At 46.9% G+C, this 22,150-nt stretch overlaps 1 protein-coding gene across 3 annotated transcripts in view; it reads right to left on the bottom strand.

The window, feature by feature from the left end:
• Positions 1-22,150, bottom strand: part of LOC119951991 (multidrug resistance-associated protein 5-like) — a 269,580-nt gene that overhangs the window by 103,411 nt on the left and 144,019 nt on the right. For all 3 annotated transcript variants that reach the window (XM_038775439.1, XM_038775440.1, XM_038775441.1), the window contains 5 exons: positions 20,861-20,933; positions 14,876-15,079; positions 6,326-6,451; positions 2,370-2,481; positions 5-217 (listed from right to left, as the gene is read on the bottom strand). In XM_038775439.1, the coding sequence (XP_038631367.1) occupies positions 5-217; positions 2,370-2,481; positions 6,326-6,451; positions 14,876-15,079; positions 20,861-20,933 (728 nt within the window). The remainder of the gene's footprint in view (positions 1-4; positions 218-2,369; positions 2,482-6,325; positions 6,452-14,875; positions 15,080-20,860; positions 20,934-22,150) is intronic.

The raw sequence follows: 22,150 nt of genomic DNA on the forward strand, positions 1-22,150 counted from the left end.
TTGCCTTCATTCTTGTCTGGCTCCATTGTTTGAAATGCTGTGCTGGAATCTGTTGGACTCTGATTTGACATCACTGGTAAACTCTGTACAGACTCACTCACTCTTACATCGCTTCCTTGCAGCTTGATATACGACCTGCTTCCAAAAACCCTAACCTGGTACATGAAATCTCCCTCAGACACCACCTTGCGGATCACTACTGTGCCATATCCTCGACCTGATGAGAAAGAACTTACTAAAATATTTGCATGCAGTGAACACCCAACGTTTTGCTTCATTTGATGTGTAATGGAAACAGGAAAGCTCAAGAAAGTACTTATTTGAGAAACTCAATTCAAAAACATAGAGTGGCCTATTGCCCCTTCAAATATCTCTCTGTGTGGTCATGAAATTGACGGTTCATCTCCTCGATCTACATGATGGTGAATCATCTGAGTAACAAACTAATCGTTTTAAACAATTTACATAATAAATAATTGGCCTTCAAAATGCACTTTTCCACAGAGGCCTTATTAAAATAGCAGGTCAAGATATTTAAAGCAGTAACAGCCCACTGATAATCAGAAAAGAGACGTTGCATTTAAATGAAACCTATTAAATATTAACTTCAATTGCTGGATGTAAAACAGGTGCTGCAAGTCAGCCATCTATTTGCCATCCTGCTCGGTCTTCCATATGGAGTAAAATGGAGTGTAAAATTTGATGCAGGCCATTTTTTTATCCACGATAAAAGTTAAAATGGCCCCCATTTGACTTTTGCTCTGAATATTCTAAAATCATAGGAATTCTAATTGTTATTCTTTAAATCAAGGTCAAACAAATCAATTCTTGAAATACCTGTATTTTTAAAATGGGGTTTCATCTTGTTATTCCGTCTACGTCAAGTATCATGAGCTTTGGGAAATACATGATAACCAAATATCAATTGTCAATGGATCGCTTTTCATTCATTCCTGTTCCCAGATTATGTTTTCTCTTCGTAGTAATGCTCCATTGAAAAGCCACATTTAATCCAACATAGTGGCAACTTCACTCCTGGTTTTCCTACTATCACTACATTCAATACCCCAACGGCTGATATGCAAGATCTCACCCCAGGCCTCAACTTCAGATTTGGACTCAGTCCTGGCCTGTATTTACTACACTTACACTAAAGAGTGAGGCCTTAACTTGAACCTCAACCCCAGTTTGGACACACTCTCAAAACCTAGCAATGTCCGTATTTTTTTAATTTATTCATGGAATGTGGGCATCACTGGCTGGGCCTGCATTTATTGCTCAACCTAATTGCCCTTCAACTGAGTGGCTTACTAGGCTATTTCAGAGGAAATGTAAGAGTCAACCATGTTGCTGTGTAGGCCAAACCAAGGACAGCAGATTTCCTTCCCTAAAGTACCCGTGCAGATTTCTTTCCCTAAAGGACATCAGTGAACCAGATGGGTTTTTACGACAACCAGCAATGGTCATTATTCGACTTTCAATTCCAGATTTTTATTGAATTCAAATTTCACCATCTACTTGTGATGTCTTGGAACCCAAATCCCCAGCACATTACTCTGGATCTCTATATTATATGTTCAGTGACAATACCATTACATTGTTGCCTCCCTGATCTGGGACCTAGTCTGAATACAAGACCCAAATCGCACCTTCTCCCAGACATAGCATACCCACATCTACAACACCCAATCCCCAAATCAGACCTTCTACCTTCTTAAACTGCAGCTTCTCTCCACAAAGCTGCACCACATATCCAATCACCCCCAGTGCTATCGACGGTCTCCTGTTGGATGATCAACTAGTTTTCTAGTTAAAATAAAATCTTTCTGCATTTACATGCAGTTATATAGATACAGATGATGCATACACGTTTAGAAACTTGTGCTCGGTTCTATCAATTAAATATTAGCACTGAACACATACACACAGACATGGAGGGACACACATGATAGAGGTACATTTTTCAGCCAGCGCAGACATAATAGGCAGAGTGGCCTCCTTTCATGTTAAAAATGTTTCTACATATTCTATGTTTTCTAAACATCTGAAAAGGTGGAATATGCCTGGATGTGTGGAGATGGTGGGAGGGGTGTGTGTGTGTGTGTGTGTGTGTGTGGCAGTTCATGAATTGTTCCTTAGGAGTCAACATGGACTAAATGGGCCAAAATACCTTCATCTGGGCTGTAATGCATCTATGATTCTATGAACTCTTCATTCATGAGAAAACAACTTCAACCATACTCCCCCATTAAAAAGATGCTCTCCCTTTTCCTTAGAAAGGGACTTCAACAAACGACTGACATCAAGTTAAGGGTGCTATTTATATTTACAGATAGTTTTTAAGGTACAGAAATAGGAATCCCTCATACCTTCCTTCTTCTTTTCATGCACAATAGACACAGACTTGCTCAGTGACAGAAGATTGCCAGGTTTATTTGCAGCTTTTCTGGCAGTGTTTCTTAAGTTCTTCTGAATAAGGTTCTGAAATTTAATGTGGTACATTGGTGTCAATTATTTAACACACACTGGGCCCTAACTTCCTTGTATTTTTCTGTACAAAATTGGCATAAGTACAGTGTAAAGTCAACCTTTGGCTCAAGAGAATGAGAAACTTTGCGAGTAAATGACAATGCCTGTTTTTTCACTATGCCTGATCTTATGCGCTAACAGTAAATTTACACCTAAAATGTTAGGTGCATCTGGACCAAAAGTCAAATTTCTGGTGTTGCATGGCTTTTTTTAATATAAACATTTTTTATTTCTCCTTACTAAGATTAACAGTTTTTCTGAATTTTTGACTGCAGTTTGTCATGTTAATAAGTTACATTAAAAACTGAAAAGCTTTCACAATTGCATTTTCTTCAACGTGCTGTGCGGTTTGATAGCAAAATCATTTGATACTTAATGTACCAGAACAATATTGAGAGCTGGCTCAAAGAAGCTGGGTTTTTTCAGTCATGCATCAAAATTAATATTTTATCACTAATAACACATTAATATTCTATAAGGTGTTAGTGCGGCCACACCTGGAGTATTGTGTTCAGTTTTGGTCTCCTTACTTGAGAAAGGACGTACTGGCGCTGGAGGGTGTGCAGAGGAGATTCACTAGGTTAATCCCAGAGCTGAAGGGGTTGGATTATGAGGAGAGGTTGAGTAGACTGGGACTGTACTCGTTGGAATTTAGAAGGATGAGGGGGGATCTTATAGAAACATTTAAAATTATGAAGGGAATAGATAGGATAGATGCGGGCAGGTTGTTTCCACTGGCGGGTGACAGCAGAACTAGGGGGCATAGCCTCAAAATAAGGGGAAGTAGATTTAGGACTGAGTTTAGGAGGAACTTCTTCACCCAAAGGGTTGTGAATCTATGGAATTCCTTGCCCAGTGAAGCAGTTGAGGCTCCTTCATTACATGTTTTTAAGGTAAAGATAGATAGTTTTTTGAAGAATAAAGGGATTAAGGGTTATGGTGTTCGGGCCGGAAAGTGGAGCTGAGTCCACAAAAGATCAGCCATGATCTAATTGAATGGCGGAGCAGGCTCGAGGGGCCAGATGGCCTACTCCTGCTCCTAGTTCTTATGTTCTTATCACACAGGTGGGCAATGCCTCTTTATTCTAATTGACAGCAGACCACCTTGCCACATTCCACATTGATTGCACCCGAAAGCTGTTTCTGCTATTCAGGCTGCTGATTTACAAACTGAATCATGCTGTTCGAGCTAAAGATTGAATTATTCTACAGCTTTGTAAAACTGGCAGCATAACTGGAAACTTATCAACAATGTGGTTTAATTTTACATTAAAGCAGGGAGGGTGAAACCGCTGGCTCGTGAAGGTTTCCAATTTATAGACAGTAGTTATCTCCAATCTCCAAAAGCTTGTGTATTCAGCTGAGCTTTGAATCATCAGCCACCACTGCTGCTCAACAATAAAAGTAAATTGAAAATGTTGGAAGGGGTTTTTCACCCCGTATTTATTTGTTCTTTGTTCATGGTTATTTGTTCTTGGCCTCAAGATTTTAAGAGATCCAAGCAGCAGTATAACTTCAATATACGCATCTGTTTATTCAAATATAAACCAGTCTTGGATTGTTTCAGTATAACTGAAGATATAAAGGCAAAAATATCTGATTTTTCATTTTGATCATATTGAAGACAAATAAAAATTATTGTCATACACTTCATGCATTGGTTGGCAAGGCATTGAGTATAAGCCATTCAATTATGCTCCCTGCCCCTCACCAGTGGGTTTGCAAGAAGGGTTATTGGGGGAGGAGGCGGGGGGGGTGGTGGAGGAAAGGGGTGTAAAATTCTGTGGGTGTCCTTCATACCACCTACCTGTCTGCCCTTCACCTAGCTGCAATTTTACAGGGTGTGGGAAAGGCCTTGGGTGATCGGTCCTTACCCAAAAGGTGACACCCTAATGTTTCAAATTAATGGCCACTTAATAACCATTTCCCACTCAGATGTAATTTTCAGGGCAATTGGAGGGGTGGGATGGCTGGCAGGCCCGGCTGCTCATGGGTCTGGTGGGAAGAAGGGAGGAATTTGCATTCCCTCTTCTGATTAGAGGCCCTCCCTAAAGTCTGCCTCTCTGTGCCGTTTCCTCCTCTGGTCTTTACAAACTAACACCCCCATACCATAAACCCCCACCCTTCCGTGTCTCTTGTCCTGGCCCTGCCGACAGACATTTATGGCTGCAGGGCAGCGGTCAGGATCTGGGGTACATTCAATGACTAATGTTTCAGTGATGGAAAAGGAAATCCCAGCATGCGAAAATTGCTGCCCCTATATTTGTACAGGATTGGGAGGTCAATGCAGATACTAATATTCCACTGCCAAATCTACATAATTACCCAGTTCACCAAAATCTTAATGGGAGTACAGGCAGACAGCTGGAAATATTTAACATCATGGGGATGATTTAATGGAAATGAAAAGAGTCCCGTGTCGGGCGCATTTAGCCGGTTATTTCCTGGCGCTGGCAGTACGGAGAACAGCCCCGCTATTAAATGGGACTCTGCTTCATTTCTGGGCTGCGGCGAGAACCCCTCGCCGAGGCCACACTTAGTCCCATTTCCTGCACTAATGATCTCCGCTCACCAATGCTGGAAGAGATAATCTCTGAAACCCCACCACGGCCTCTGGGCTCCCCAATGCCCCAACTTACCAATGAGGGGTCCTCAAGCCCTCGCACCCCAGCGCACCCTTCACCGAGCCCGATCACCGGCACAAGCAAGATGCCACCCAGGCACCTTGGCACTGCCAGCCTGGCACCCTAGCAGTGCCTCTGCCAGCCTTGCTGTGCCATCTGGGAACCCGGTCAGTGCCATGGTAGCACCCAGGTGGCACTGCTGGGGTGTCCAGGTGATACTGCCAGGGTGCCAGTTCCATGGTACCTAGGTGGCATCGGGGGTGCCAAGGTCCCACCCTACCTAGAGCCTGACCACCCATGGGCCCCCGATCACCTGCTCGGGATCTCCGAGGAGCGGACCTTAGATCCCGCGCTTTGGGTAACTCTTGCATGAATATATTCAAGTGAGCCTGACTTCACATTTGGATATGCAAATCTGGATCCCGCCCATTGTGGGCAGGATCCAGATCGCTATTCCTTGTAAAATCTCGTTTGATCTCGCGAGACGTAACAAGGCAGTTACATTTCACGTAACCCGACGAGACCGGTAGATCGCGGCTCATGATTCGGTATAAAATAGTTAATGCAATCATGCCAATGTAGAATCGTGATCCATTGTAAATAAATTAGGATGACCTAAATGGCTCAGTACAGTTTACACACAGATTGGGAAAGTCTGTTTCATTCTCTAATTTGTAATAGCCCTCTTCGATGTGCATGTGTATGAACACAAAGATACGCTTGGTGCTAGTTATAATCAGATGGCCAATTAGTTGAGGTATTAGACATTGACACCTGTGAAACTAAATCCTAGCTTGGAGTCAACACGATCAGAACAGGGGAGAATAGATAATTAAGAAGGGAGGAATAAAAAATACCAAAATAATTTACCAGCTTTTTAATCATGATTAAACAGGTATGGAGTATGGGTGAAGAGACACACTGCACTGTTGCTTTTCCCAGAAGCTGTCATATCCACATTTACCTTTTCTTTCCCCCTATTAAGAGGTAATTTAGCGTGCCGTCCAGCCATGGGCAGAATGTGTAAACTGTACACGGACAGTGACCTGGGGCGGGGATCAAACCTGGGTCCTCGGCATCGTGAGGCAGCAATGCTAACCACTGCACCACCGTGCCGCCTATCCACATTTACAAGTTAAATTGTGATTTAGTTTTCAGTGTGTTGAACTTACAGCTTGCTGCATACTATTAAACAGGGCGGCATAGTCTTCATTAAGAGACATCAGATCCTCATGTGTGCCTTGTTCTGCAATACATCCATCCCTCATGAATAGTACTTCATCACAGTCGACAAGATACTATAAAAGATAAGCACGTGCATAAGAACGCAGAAGATATATATTTTGTACTTTTTAATTTTCACATTTCTTTGTTCAAATTTCATTTATACCTGAAATTAACTTTTTAGACAAAATGTGATATTAAACAATATTAGTTAAACCAAAGTTAGTTCAGGAAAACTTAAAAAAAATATTTTAAGCTAAATAATAATATTCACAGATTATAATGCCAAGAAGAGCTGATATACACCATTAACTGTTCATTCACCAATTCCTTTACATGGAACTTCAGTTGGCTGTCCAGCGGGCACGTTACTCAAGGTATGCTCTAAAAGCACTTCCTGTGGCGGCAATGCGGAGCTAAGCCGTACATTCGTCAGCTCCCACTGAAAACGGACTTTGGGGCTCTTTTCAGGGCCCCCAACGGAGCTGTGTCGTCAAATCCCAACGTGGGAAGAGGACAGGAGTCGACCCCTACGGTCATATGGTCCGGACCAGGAGTGGGGTAAGGAGAAAAACGGAGAAAGCACCCCTGAAAAAGCGGGGGAAGGAAGACAAAATGGCAGCCGGCGGAGGACTTGAGGAACTCAGGCAGTGGGCTCAGGAGCAGCAGGCGACTCTGCTGCGCTGCTTCCAGGAGCTTAAGTTGGAGCTGCTGGAGTCGCTGAAGGTAACCAACAGGGAGCTGATGGAGACCCAGACAGCCCAGGGGGCTGCGACCCGGGAGCTCAGCAGCAGGCCTCAGAAAGGGAGGATGAGGCCGTGGCCGTGGCGGGGAAGGTGGAGATGCACGAGGCGCTCCATAAAAGATGGCAGGAGCGGTTCGAGGAGCTGGACAACCGGTCGAGGAGGAAGAATTTGCGGATCCTGGGCCTCACGGAGGGGCAGGAAGGGTCGGACCTGGCGGCCTATGTGGCGGTTATGTTAAACTCGCTGATGGGGGCTGGGTCCTTCCAGGGGCCCCTGGAGTTAGAGGGGGCCCACAGAATTATGGCTAGGAGGCCCAAGCCGAACGAGCCACCGCGGGCGGTGTTGGTGCGGTTTCATCGGTTCGTGGATGGTGAGTGTGTGCTCCGGTGGGCCAAGAAGGAGCAGAGCAGCAAGTGGGAGAACACGGAGGTGCGGATCTTCCAGGACTGGAGTGCGGAGGTGGCGAGGCGGAGGGCTGGGTTTAACCGGACGAAGGCGGTGCTCCATAGACGGAGTGTGAAGTTCGGCATGTTGCAGCCGGCGCGTCTGTGGGTCACCTATAAGGATCGGCACCATTATTTTGAGTCCCCGGAGGAGGCGTGGGCCTTTTTGCAGGCCGAGAAATTGGACTCAAACTGAGGGTCTAAGATGGGGGATGCTTTATAATACTGTATTTGTATTTGCTTGGTTTAATGCAAGATGTGGGTTGGCCTTAGGGTGGTTGGGGTGATGTCGATTTGTCTTTTCTATGTGGGTTTTTCTGTAGGGGTCTGGTGGACGGGTTCGGGCAGGGGGGTAAACGGGGAGTTCGGGGAGCTGGTGGGGGGGACTGACAATGGGAGTAGACCTGGAGGAGGCGGGGCCGGGCAGGGCGAAAGTGCGGGCTTTCTGCGGGTTTCCCGCGCTGGGAGATGGTGGGGGCGGGGTCGGGGCTGAGAAGCGCGGGTCGTTGCTGGCTGTTTTCTTTTCCCGCGCAAGAGGAGGGGGGGGGGGGACCGTTGACGGGCACGATTGAGATGGGGTAGTCCCACATGGGGGGGTAGTCCCACATGGGGAGGAGTCGGAGCTAGGGCGGGAGTCGCCGGGGTCAGCAGAAGTTAGCTGGCTCACGGGAGTGCTATGGAGGGAGGGGCGCGGCTAGGAGGGGTCCTAGCCTGGGGAGGGGGGGGGGGGGGGGGGGGGGGGGGGGGGGGGGGGTACCGGGTTGCTGCTGAAACGGTCAGGAAGGAGCTGGAGGACGCAGGGGGTGCTGGAGTTGCCGCCGTGGGAAACTGGCAGAGCGGGGGACGCTGGCCGGTGGTGGGCAAGGGACGGGGTATGGCTAATCGGCAGGGGAGGGGGGCAGGGAGCCCTCTGATCCGGCTTATAACCTGGAATGTGAGGGGGCTGAATGGGCCGGTCAAACGGTCCCGGGTATTTGCGCACCTGAAGGGGCTGAAGGCGGATGTGGCCATGCTCCAGGAGACACACCTGAGAGTGGTGGACCAGGTTCGGTTGAGGAAGGGATGGGTGGGCCAAGTATTTCACTCAGGGCTGGATGAGAAGAGTACGGGGGTAGCGATCCTGGTGGGGAAGGTGGTGTCGTTTGAGGCGTTAAATGTGGTGTCTGACAGTGGCGGGAGATATGTGATGGTGAGTGGTAAGCTGTAGGGGGAGCAGGTGGTGTTGGTGAATGTTTACGCCCCAAATTGGGACGATGCCAGGTTTATGCAGCGTATGTTGGGCCGCATTCCGGACCTGGAGGTGGGGGGCCTGATCATGGGGGGGGACTTCAACACGGTACTGGATCCCCCATTGGATCGATCCAAGTCCCGGACGGGTAGGAGGCCGGCGGCGGCTAAGGTGTTGAGGGGATTTATGGACCAGATTTTGGAGGGGGGGGGGGGGGGGGGGGGGGGGAGATCCCTGGAGGTTTGCGAGGCCAAGGGCCAGGGAATACTCGCTTTTTTCCCCACATACATAAGGTCTACTTGAGGATTGATTTTTTTTGTCCTGAGCAGGGAGTTGGTTTCGAGGGTGGAGGATGTGGAATACTCCGCCATTGCCATTTCAGATCATGCCCCGCACTGGGTGGACCTCGGGCTGGGGGAAGAGAGGGACCAACGTCCGCTCTGGCGCTTGGAGGTGGCCGAGAGAGCTCGGGGGTGTATCAAGAGGTACCTTGAGGCCAATGACAACGGGGAGGTCCGAGTGGGGACGGTCTGGGAGGCATTGAAGGTTATGATGAGGGGGAATTGATCTCCATCCGAACCCATAGGGAGAGGGGGGAGCAGAGGGAGAGGGAGAGACTGATAGGGGAGATGGTGCGGGTGGATAGGAGATATGCGGAGGGCTCCAGAGGAGGGATTGCTGGGGATAGGCGTAGCCTTCAGGCCAGATTCGACCTATTGACTACCAGAAAGGCTGAAGCTCAGTGGAGGAAAGCACAGGGGGCGGTGTATGAGTATGGAGAGAAGGCGAGCAGGATGCTGGCACACCAGCTCCGAAAGCGGGACACGGCCAGGGAGATTGGGGGAGTGACGGATAAGGCTGGGAAGGTGGTGTGGAGGGGAGTAGATGTTAATGGAGTCTTCAGAGACTTCTATGGGGAACTGTACCGGTCGGAACCCCCGGTGGAGGGGGGTGGAATGGGGCGCATCTTGGACAAGCTGCGATTCCTGAGGGTGGAGGAGGAGCAGGTGGAGGGACTGGGGGTGCCAATCGAACTGGAGGAGGTGGTCAAAGGGATAGGGAGCATGCAGTCGGGGAAGGCGCCGGGGTCGGACGGGTTTCCGGCGGAATTTTATAAAAGGTATTTGGACCTGTTGGGCCCCCTGTTGGTCCGGACCTTTAACGAGGCAAGAGAGGGGGGGGGTTTGACCCCAACTATGTCACGGGCGCTGATTTCCTTGATCCTGAAGCGGGACAAGGACCCTCTGCAGTGCGGGTCATATAGGCCGATTTCGCTGCTAAACGCCGACGCTAAGCTGCTGGCAAAGATCCTGGCCACTAGAATAGAGGATTGCGTGCCCGAGGTCATTCATGAGGACCAGACGGGGTTTGTGAAGGGAAGGCAGTTGAATGCGAACGTGCGAAGGCTCCTCAATGTCATTATGATGCCGGCCATGGAAGGGGAGGCGGAGATAATGGTGGCATTGGATGCGGAGAAGGCCTTTGATAGGGTTGAGTGGGAGTATTTGTGGGAGGTGCTGGAGAGGTTTGGGTTTGGGGAGGGGTTTATCCGGTGGGCGAGGCTGCTCTACGAGGCCCCGATGGCGAGTGTAGCCACAAACAGGAGGAGGTCGGAGTGCTTTCGGCTGTACCGGGGACGAGACAGGGGTGCCCCCTGTCCCCCTTACTCTTCTCGATGGCGATTGAGCCCCTGGCCATGGCATTGAGGGAGTCAGGGAACTGGAGGGGCCTGGTGCGGGGTGGGGAGGAGCATTGAGTGTCGCTGTATGCGGACGACCTGTTGCTGTATGTAGCGGACCCGGTGGGGGTATGCCGGAGGTGATGAGGATTCTTAGTGAATTCCGGGGTTTCTCTGGGTATAAGTTGAACCTGGGCAAGAGTGAGTTGTTTGTGGTGCATCCGGGGGATCAAGAGGAGGGGATTGGTAGGCTCCCACTGAAGCAGGCAGGGAAGAGCTTCAGGTACCTAGGGGTCCAGGTGGCTGGGAGTTGGGGGGCCCTGCACAAGCTCAACCTCACAAGGTTGGTGGAGCAGATGGAGGAGGAGTTTAAGAGGTGGGATATGTTACCGCTGTCACTGGCGGGGAGGGTGCAGTCTGTTAAGATGACGGCGCTCCCGAGGTTTTTGTTCCTGTTCCAGTGCCTCCCCATCCTTATCCCGAAGGCCTTTTTTAGGAGGGTCAACAGGAGTATTACGGGATTTGTGTGGGCGCATGGGACTCCAAGGGTGAGAAGGGTGTTCCTGGAACGGGGCAGGGAAAGGGGGCTGGCGTTGCCCAACCTCTGTGGGTACTATTGGGCTGCCAACGCAGCGATGGTGCGTAAGTGGGTAATGGACGGGGAAGGGGCAGCATTGAAGAGGATGGAGGTGGCGTCCTGTGTGGGCACAAGCCTGGAGGCGCTGGTAACGGCGCCGCTGCCGCTCCCTCCAACGAGGTATACCACGAGCCCAGTGGTGGCGGCTACCCTCAAAATTTGGGGGCAATGGAGACGACATAGGGGAGAAGTGGGGGGCTCGATGGAGGCCCGATACGGGAGAACCATCGGTTTGTCCCAGGGAGCATTGATGGCGGATTTCTGGGCTGGCACAGGGCAGGGGTTAGGGACCTGTTTGTGGAGGGGAGGTTCGCGAGCTTGGGGGAGTTAGAGGGGAAGTTTGGGCTCCCCCCCGGGGAACATGTTTAGGTACATGCAGGTGAGGGCGTTTGCCAGGCAGTAGGTGGAGGGGTTCCCCTTGCTGCCCCCACGAGGGGTGCGGGATCGGTTGCTCTCGGGGGTGTGGGTTGGAGGAGGGAGGATTTCGGACATATACCGGGTAATGCAGGAGGTAGACGAGGCCTCGGTGGAGGAACTGAAGGGTAAATGGGAAGAGGAGCTGGGTGAGGAGATTGAGGAGGGGACGTGGGCGGATGCCCTGGAGAGAGTGAATTCCTCCTCTTCCTGTGCGAGGCTTAGCCTCATACAGTTCAAGGTGCTGCATAGGGCCCACATGACTGGGACGAGGATGAGTAGGTTTTTCGGGGGCGAGGACAGGTGTGCTAGGTGCTCGGGGAGCCCAGCGAACCACGCCCATATGTTTTGGGCGTGCCCAGCGCTGGGGGAGTTTTGGAAGGGGGTAGCAAGGACGGTGTCGAGGGTGGTAGGGTCCAGGGTCAAGTCAGGCTGGGGACTCGCAATTTTTGGGGTTGCAGTGGAGCCGGGAGTGCAGGAGGCGAAAGAGGCCGGTATTCTGGCCTTTGCGTCCCTGGTAGCCTGGCGGAGGATCTTGCTCCGATGGAAGGATGCGAGGCCCCCAAGCGTGGAGGCCTGGATCAATGATATGGCGGGGTTCATTAAATTGGAGAAGGTGAAATTTGCCCTGAGGTGATCAGTACAAGGGTTCTTTAGGCTGTGGCAGCCTTTCCTGGACTTCCTGGCAGAACGGTAGGGAAATAAGCCGGCAGCAGCAGCAACCCGGGGGAGGGAGGCGGTGGGGGGTTGGTTCGTTGGGAGGGAGAACTGTGTACATGGGTTTGTGGGATGTGGCGGGTGTTATCTCTTTCCCTTTTGTTGTTTGGGTGTTCTTTTGGTTTTTTTTCTTTTGTTTGTAGTTGCTTTTGAAGTTGGGTGGGTATTGTTCTTGGGGTGTTACCGCGGTTGTTTTGTTACTAGAGTTGGATGGGATCCTAGCGGAGGTTTTCAAACTGGAGAAGAGATCATCCGTCATCTCCATCAGATGTTCGTGAAAATCTGGGACAGAGAAGAAATTATTGCCGACCTCAGGGATGCAGTCATTGCCACCATCTTAAAGAAAGGAGACATAGCGGACTGTGGGAACTACCAAGGAATCTCCCAATTCTTCATCGCCGGAAAGATCATCACCCAAATCCTCGCTAGCGGCTTTCTCCCAGTCTCAGAAGAAATACTGCTGGAAAGCCAGTGTTGCTTCTGACCAAACTGTGGAACAGCAGATATGATTTTTCACTGCTTGGCAACTTCAAGAGAAATGCCAGAAGCAACAGCAACCACTCTACATGGTCTTCATCAATCTGACCAAGGCTTTTGACTCAGTCAATTGAGAGGTGCTATGGAAGACCCTGTCAAAGGTTTGCTGTCCAGAGAAATTCATCAACATACTCAGACTCCTCCACAAGTTGTTGGCGACAGGCCTCACCGATGGAAATAAGACAAAAATCTTCAAGGTCAAGACTGGAGTCAAGCAGGGCTGTGTCATCACCCCCTTTACTCCATCTTCATCAGCACCATTCTTCACCTTGCCAAGAACAAGCTTCCTAATGGAGTCTATATAGTCTACAGGATGGATGGAAAACTTTTCAACCTTGACCGGTTCAAATCCAAGAAGAAAACGAAACTGACATCGCTCATGGACATCCAACATCATATCCAATCCGCGAGCGCCCCCTTCGGACACCTAAGTATGAGTCTTTCACGATTGTGATATCTGTGCTGACACCTAGATCCTCGTGTACAAGGCAGTCGTCCTCCTAACTCTTCTACATGGCTCAGAAACTTGGACTAAGTATAGTCCACCTCAAGGCCCTGGAGAGGTACCATCAATGCTGTCCGAGACAGATTCTCTGCATCAGCTGGGAGGACAGGCTTACTGACAGCGGTGTCTTTGATGGAGCCAAGAGCACCAGCATCGCGGCTATGCTCATCCAAAACCATCTTTGCTAGGCCAGCCATGTGCTTAGGATGTCAGAGTCTTGACTGCCAAAGCAAATCTTCTTTGCCCAACTCAAGGAAGGCTTTGCCCAACTCAAGGAAGGCTTTGCCCAACTCAAGGAAAGCTTCCAAACAAGAGAGGACAAAGGAAGCGCTTCAATGACACCCTGAAGGCTTACCTGAAGAAATGCAAGATAGGTATCAAAGCTTGGGAGACCCTTGCTCAAAAGAGACCTACTTGGAGGAACCTCCTGATTGAACAGATACAATTCTGCAAGGACACCTGACAGCAAGAGGAGACCTGGAAAAAGATCCCGAGAAAGGAATACAATGATCTAGCACCCAAGGACCGATCCCACCTCCCGGAACGTGCCACGTGTGCGGTCAAAGATGTGACTCATGGATCAGTCTCATCAGCCATGCAAGAACCCACAGAACCCATGACCAGTAACACAGAGTTTCTTTGTTGGAAAATTATACTTGTTAGTGAATGATCACCAAAGAAGCATTTTCAAAGTTATACATTGTTCATGACACTTGTCAGTGATTGATATTTTCCGAATTTAGGAATTGTAACTGCAGTGACAGTGATCAATTTGAGGCAACTGAATTTATCACTGCATCAATGAAACTAATCCATTATGAATTAACACAATTATGTCCATTAATGCTTTCATACAAGTGTCACCATTTTGCCATGTAGCCTTCCATTTGTAATGGAATTTTCACAATGTGAAGTTTTATTCACCTTCAAATAATGCATACAAACAGATTTAACCCAAGATCAGAAGAAATAAATGGTATGGAGTCCTAAAGATTGAGGGGATATGAAGAGGAGGAACAAATATTGCAGTTAGTCAAACAATATAAGGGCACCACCTAAGATACTGAAGCCGAAGGATGCCTTTCTTAAGAATTTCAGGTATAAACCGTGAATTCAGACTATTATCCGGAGTGTCACATTGTTAAAGCTGAGGAGAGTCAAAGTGAATAAGGAATTCTGCAACATTTTAACCGGAACACTGTGCTGCCTTTTTGGATTCTGAATAAAGTTGTCAGACTGTGACAACCTCAGAAGTAGTTCCCAAAAACCAGGGCAAACTAAGCGCTTAAGGCTTTAGTATACCAAGAACTTCAAGGTATCCAATGCTGAGATTTCTAGACCCGTTTGAGGAGCTCTATTGGTTGTGATTCACTCAGAGGATGCTTATCTGCTTTCAATGAATGTCAATTTGTGTTCATGAAAGGTTCCTTGAGAAAAATCAGCTCCTCCTTTCATACAACAACAGTTTATATTCAGAAAGCTCCTTCAGCATAATAAAACATCCCATGTTGCTTCACAGGAGCAAAGGAAAGAGCAGTCTCTGGGACGAGGGCAACTTTCATTCAAAAAGAGTATTATTGAATGTGTACCTACCTGAAGCTGGTGGGTTACAAAGAGTATAGTCTTTCCCTTCATTTCTGATTTAATAGCATGAGTAAACATATGCGCTCCGACATGCGCATCTACAGCACTCAGTGGGTCATCCAGCAAAAAGGTACTTCGATCGCTGTATATAGCACGTGCAAGACTAATCCGCTGCCGCTGTCCTCCACTGAGGTTGGCACCACGTTCTCCAACCTGTGATAAAGATGTATAAAGCTAATGATATCTGAGAATGTTGTGTTACGCTACAACCATTGTGATGATTTTCAGCTTTTCACAATGTTGAATTGTAATTTTTTTTAAACAAGGTCAGTCAATTTTGCTTGGTTCAAAAATAATGCATAACACATGTTATGATTAATATGGACTTTCAGCAACCTAGATTACAAGAAATGTAAAAATAAATCACAATTATCAGAAATAAATATAACTTGTATGGTTGATAGTTTTACATGCATCATGTCAAATTTCTATAACAGCCATAGTTTAACTATGCCCTAATCGCCTGACCCATAATATAAAATAAAAATGAAATGCCCCCGATCAATGAACACATTTTCTGGAAAATGACTGCATTAGCTTTCATTAATGATTTGGCAGTTTAATTGTCAGTAGTGATGGGTATAACAGTTAAAAACATACCAGTGGGGGGTGCTATAACTGACCCAGAACAGTAAGTGAAGGAATTCAGCCAGGGTTCCTGGTCCTGATTGATGTCCAGTGATCTCCTGTTAGAAAATACACTGCTGTAGTCACTGGGAAGGACAAAATCTGGTTCAGTTGTGGTAGCTGCCCGTTTTCGAGCTTCCAACATTTACTGGTTTGAGATCACACATGAAGAATGGCTACTTAGATAAGGGGTAAGAGAACTGCTAGGATCCATAAAACCGTACCCCAGCAACAATCACAGTTTGCAAGAGTGCAGAAAAGGAAGTAAAAGTTCACTTGTGCTCATATAAACCAGTCAGGCTAGGTGGCATTCAGCTTGTATTCCCTTCCTACCCCAGTTACTAAAAGGACCCTATATTTAAGCAGGATGCATGCAACTGGGCAATTGTGTTATAATCTATTCCTTGTCCCTTTTCCATGTTTATATCCTGAATTCACACACTCACCCTTGGCTTCTTCCTACTCCCATTCCCAGCCACGTCTTTTTAACAATCTCCAAAGCTGCTCGTTGCCAACATTATTCATTCTGGAGGAAAACCTTCAGCTCTGCCCTTGGTTGATTCTCAAAATCATGAATAGCTTCCATTTGGTAAGAGCATAACCTACTTTTACTTATTCATGAAAATAAAAGTTTCCTTAAATTGTGAACAAGAATTTGTCTTGCATAAAATTACTGCACATCAGAGCAGACATACAATAGCGTGAGTGAAAACTTCATTCCTCTGTTCTTTCAAAAGCCTCCTTAAAATTCACCTATTTGAATCAAGCCTTTAATCATCAACCCCCCTTTTTAAGTCATTCTAAAGCACTTTGGAATATTTTATTACATTAAAAAAGGTGATATAAATGGGCAAATAGGTTTTGTAAAAAAAAGAGAATGAGCAACAACAACTTTAATTTATATAGCTCTTTTAATGTAGTAATAAAGATATTTCACAAGAGCTCATAAAACAAAATTTGAAATGAACCACACACGACAATATTAGGTCAGATGATCAGTAGCATAATCAAAAAGATAGGTTCAAAGGTGTGGCTCAAAAGAAGGGAGACAGAAAGGTTTTAGGGAGGGAAATTCAGAGCTTGAGTCCTTGGCAGCTGAAACAATTAAAATGGATGATACACAAGAAATCACAATTGACTCCATTATCCCAGCTTATGTTTTTTTGGGGGGATTGAGCTATGTCAAATTTTAGGGACCAAATGTTCATCTGGGTTCAGAGGCACATTTTAGTAAATTATTGGTCTTACTCTGATTTTTCATTTTGAAAAAATCTGTTTTTCTTCTGCATTCCCGATCCCACATCATTTTCCACTATTTGGGAATGCCTAGTGTGTAAAACACACACCTGCAACCGTTGAAATTCGATTCCCCATTTTAAATGGATGACAGAAATCAGATGTCATCCTGCACATCAATTTTGTCTGATGGTGTGGGGTTTTGTAAGCAGATTAAAAGCACGTAAAAGCATGCTGGGTTTGAGAGTTCAATGTTGAGGGGTTGAATAACATTCTTAAAAGATAAATGTAAAAAGTTTTCACACCTTTAAATGTTACTATTATGTGTATTTGAATGTAGGTGTCTTTTAATGCAGTGATTCAGGATAGGTCCTATAAAGGTACATTGACCCATATGTCACCAGTATTCTGTAATTGTTCACATGCATTATAGTACTTTGCCAATGGAGAAAGTATCATAATGCAGTGAGAAATATTACACACTGTCCTGTCACCGTTTGTATGGCAATTTTAATCGATTGGCAGCTCTGGCTGATATTTAAAAACCTACTTTTGACACACAAAAAAATCTAACCACCTGCTCCCATCTATTGAAATTGAAATGAACACTTTGGGTGCGATCCAATGGTCATGCTGCACCCGTAAAGCAGCATGGTGTGGCACAGCATGGCTGATAAAAGCTGGGAGACTGCATTCCTAGGATCTAGCTGGCTCTAACGCCTCACAAGATCCAACGTGATCATTGTGGCGTGATTAATGTTTGGGAAGTCTGCATATTAGAGCGATACAGCTAGTTTCACTCTCATGTGAAGATTCCTGAGCTACTGGGATTCATCACCTTCGCCTCAGAGACCTTGGGCAAGCAGCGTTTAGTACTGGTCTCCACAAACGTGGACTAGACGGAACGGGACTCGTAGGGGTCTCCCAGGGGATCGGAGGCCCCCAGCTGCATGCCCTTTGGGCAGGATAGTGCCCTGGCACTGCTGGTGCCACCTGTGCAGTCTTGCAGTGCCAACCTGGCAGTGCCATCTGGATGCCAGCCTGCCACCACTAAGGTTCCCAGGTGGTCTGCAAGCTGGCAAGGGAACTGCAATATGGAATCTGGCATATTTTGCACGTGTGCGATCGGGGCAAGGTGCCTTGCATGGGTGTCCCGGGGTGGGGGGTGGGTTCCGCACTCCCCAGTGTGCAAAAGGAGACTATATGCAGCCTGGGCCACGCATTTCACACTGACGCCACTTATACAATGCTAGTCACTTTGTATAGCCATGTGTTTCTCGGCACTGTGAGCGATATGAAACACGCAGGTAAACGCATTTGCTATTGGACTTTGTTCCCAATTAATTGAGTCACACCACTGCTGTTCCTTCCATCTCAGAGAGTACATTATTGTTTGGACATTGATTGTTTGGCTGAGTTTCAAGTGCTAATGTATTTCTCATCTGAGAATGAGTAACAGCTCTAAAAGGATGCAGTATCAGATTATGCCTTATGTGGTTTTTGGTTTGTTGATTCAAACTTATAGGTTTATAAGTTTTTTAAGATTTTTGCACATGGTAGAATCTGTTTTTCCCCCTTAGTATTACTGATAATGTTTTGATGGAGGCTTTCATTACATGGAGAATTGTTTTTTTCTCCCCCAAGGAATGTAAAATATTTTCCATCGATATTGCATGGAATCTGAAGGCTGTACATTGTTGATACTGGGCGAGTGCTATGGAGGATATATGGGAGTGGAAGGATGGGGAAATATGGTTGCAGTGGATTGGGCTCAGGGAAGGAGGTGGGGTGAGAGGTGATGTTTAGGGGGCCTTTAAAGAATGTTAGGAATAGTGCTAAAGTTGCCAGGAATCGAGGCGAGCCTTCTTACCATCCTGCACCTGCAGCTTCACTGGTTTATGGCTCACAAATTACATTGAGAACCTGAACCTGGTGGTGGGAAGAGACAAAGATCCTGGGGAAAGTTGCAAATCAATCAGGAGTACAAGTTGCGAGTTGAGGAATGGTCCAACTTGCAAAACATGTTCCCAATAGAAAAATCCAGCTCTAGGTCTCTTGTTACTGTGGTGAAGATATTTAAAATGAACTAATGAGTTGCATTTATATTGCACCTTTCATGAGCTCTGGATACTCAAAAGTACTTTACAGCCACAATTTACTGCACTTTCTGACCCTATACACAAAATCAAGGTATACATTCCTACAAATCCTGGTGCAGCAATGTCCAAACAAACAACAAAGCTGTACACTGTAATGGTTCAATGAATGCATAGATTAACAACATGGAATAAATTCTAACCCATGTTTTGTGGGAATTGAGCCTAAAGGAAGACGAGGTCAAAAAATCATTCCCAAAGAGCTGTCAGCTCTATTTCTGACCTGTGCTCCCAATTAATGTGGTTCTGCACATTAAAATTCGCATGCGTGGAGAGCCTTTTTTAAACGGGTGAATAAGGTGATTTTAGGCTTTGTGTGGGCGGGTAAAACCCGCGAGTGAAGAGCGTAGTCGGGACGAGGGTGGGTTAGCGCTGCCGAACTTTTGTAACTACTACTGGGCGGCTAATATAGCCATGGTTAGGAAATGGGGGGTGGGGGGATTTGTCGGCGTGAGAACGAGTAGAGGTGGCGTGTTGTAAGAAACAAGTTTGGGGTCACTGATAACGGCTCCTCTTCCATTCTCGCAGTCCCGTTACTCCACAAGCCCAGTGGTAGTAGCAGCTCTGAAAATCTGGGGGCAGTAGAGGAAATACAGGAGAGCGGAGGGTGCATTGGTTTGGGGCCCTGATATACAACAACCATCAGCTTGTTCCAGGTAGACTGGATGATGGGTTCTGAGGATAGCAGGGAGCAGGAATTGTAAAGGTGGGAGATTTATTCATAGACGGGAGCTTCCCTACCTTGAAGGCTTTGGAGGATAAATTTGAATTGCCAGCAGGGTTTAGATATCTGCAGGTATGAGATTTTTTGAGAAGACAGGTTCCGACCTTCCCGCTCCTGCCACCACAGGGTAGTGTCCAGAACATGGGTGGGACAGGGGAAGGTATCAGATCGCTACCAAGTACTTATGGAGGCGGAGGAAAGTCCGATACAGGAACTAAAGGGCAAGTGGGAAGATGAGCTATGGGGAGTGATAGAGGCAGGTCTGTGGGCAGGGTTAACAAATCCTCATCATGTGCCAGGCTTAGCCTGATACAATTTAAGGTAGTTCACTGGGCACACATGACGGTGGCCCGGATGAGCAAGTTCTTTGGGGTAGAGGACAGGTGTGCGAGGTGCGTGGGAGGCCCAGCAAATCATGTCCACTCGGAAGAACCGGGAGTCCGGGGGCTAAAGAGGCTGACATATTGGTTGGCCTTTGCCTTCCTGGTAGCCTGGAGACGGATCCTGTTAATGTGGAGGGACTCGATGCCCTCAAAATTAGAGACCTGGGTTAATGATATGCTGGCTTTCTCAGTCTTAAGAAAATAAAGTTTGCCTGAAGAGGGTCGATTTGGGGTTCGTCCGGAGGTGGCAGCGGTTCGCGACTTTCTCGGAGAAAATTAAAATGCCAGCGGGGGGGGGGGGGGGGGGGGGGAGGAGAATTTAGGCTATTTTTCATTATTGGGGGTGTGAAGCACGGGATAAGGATGGAAATGTTTTATGTACCATAGAACATACAGTGCAGAAGGAGGCCATTCAGCCCATCAAGTCTGCACCAACCCACTTAAGCCCTCACTTCCACCTTATCCCCATGACCAAATAACCCCTCCTAATCTTTTTGGACACTAAGGGCAATTTACCATGGCCAGTCCACCTAACCTGCACGTCTTTGGACTGTGGGAGGAAACCGGAGCACCCGGAGGAAACCCACGCAGACACGGGGAGAACATGCAGACTCTGCACAGACAGTGACCCAGCAGGGAATTGAACCTGGGACCCTGGCGCTGTGAAGCCACAGTGGTAGCCACGTGTGCTACCGTGCTGCCCATGTTTATGTTGCTGTTATTATTATAAAAACTACAAATACCCAAATAAATGTTTTTTTTAAATTCACATGCGTGTCAAATCACTGGTGAACAAAATACTTTTTACCTCAGTCATGTCTCCATATGGTAAACTTTCTATGTCAGGGTGTAAACAACAAGCCTCCAAAACATTATTATACCTAGGAAATGTAAACACAGAGATTGTCCATGAGTTCAACGATTTTTATGCCTGCATAGAATGCTACAATTCAACAAGCCATTTCATTTTATATAACACCCGAGCAGAAATTCCAATTTTCTGATTTCAAAATGAGAATACATGTATTGAGACGCTGACTACATACATTTTTAAACAATTATATTGGTTTATGTCTAATGCTATCAATCTCTTTTGAGTTTGACCACAAATGTACTATGCTACAAGTATCATTTATCGATACCATAGGGAGTCACTTCTGCGCCAGTCACAGCCGGATAAATCCACACTTTGTGAGAACTGCAGTTAATGGCTGTGGTTTGAAGACAATCCTAAAATACTGTAGCATTAATTCTGCAACATGCATTCACTTTGAGGTTGATTATTCCTTCCAGAAGTGGGACAAAGGTACTGGGACTGTTTCCAGGCCCTGAACCTGAACCAATCACAGGTATTCAAGTTTAATTGGAGCAGCAGTCTGCATGAATGGTAACTAAAAAGCTTCAATAAAAAAAGGGCCAAGGAGCCAGAGGTGAATGCCTGAATTTTAGCTGCGGCAGCACTCTGTCACATTGTTAAAATGGCAACTGACTGGAAAATCCCACTCAACCTTTCAGTATGCTTAGCAAGGTTCTTAATGAGCCCAATTGGCTTATGGGAGTGAATAGTGCTACCAGCCTAGAGTCTGCCTTTGCTAAATTTGTCAGTGCCAAGAACAAAATCAAGAAATCAGCACACTGGGCAGCACGGTGGCCTAGTGGTTAACACAACCGCCTCACGGCGCTGAGGTCCCAGGTTCGATCCCGGCTCTGGGTCACTGTCTGTGTGGAGTTTGCACATTCTCCCCGTGTCTGCGTGGGTTTCGCCCCCACAACCCAAAAATGTGCAGAGTAGGTGGATTGGCCACGCTAAATTGCCCCTTAATTGGAAAAAAATAATTGGGTAATCTAAATTTAAAAAAAAAAAAATAATAAAAAAAAAAAAAAAGAAATCAGCACACTGGCTGGCGCTGGAATTTTTGGGCCCTATCCATTTCTGTTCCTAACCTTCCTGAGGCCTAAAAATTCAGCTCCAAGTGTGACTTCCCAACTGCAAGCACATAATCAATTCATCTTAGTGAGCTTTAATAAAACATGGCTTAAAATGAGAAGTTTTCCATTTATCATACATTTCATAATCAAGACTTTCCAGCTGCTATTT

Source organism: Scyliorhinus canicula, chromosome 17, assembly GCF_902713615.1.
Source record: "Scyliorhinus canicula chromosome 17, sScyCan1.1, whole genome shotgun sequence".
In the NCBI taxonomy this organism is placed as follows: domain Eukaryota; kingdom Metazoa; phylum Chordata; class Chondrichthyes; order Carcharhiniformes; family Scyliorhinidae; genus Scyliorhinus; species Scyliorhinus canicula.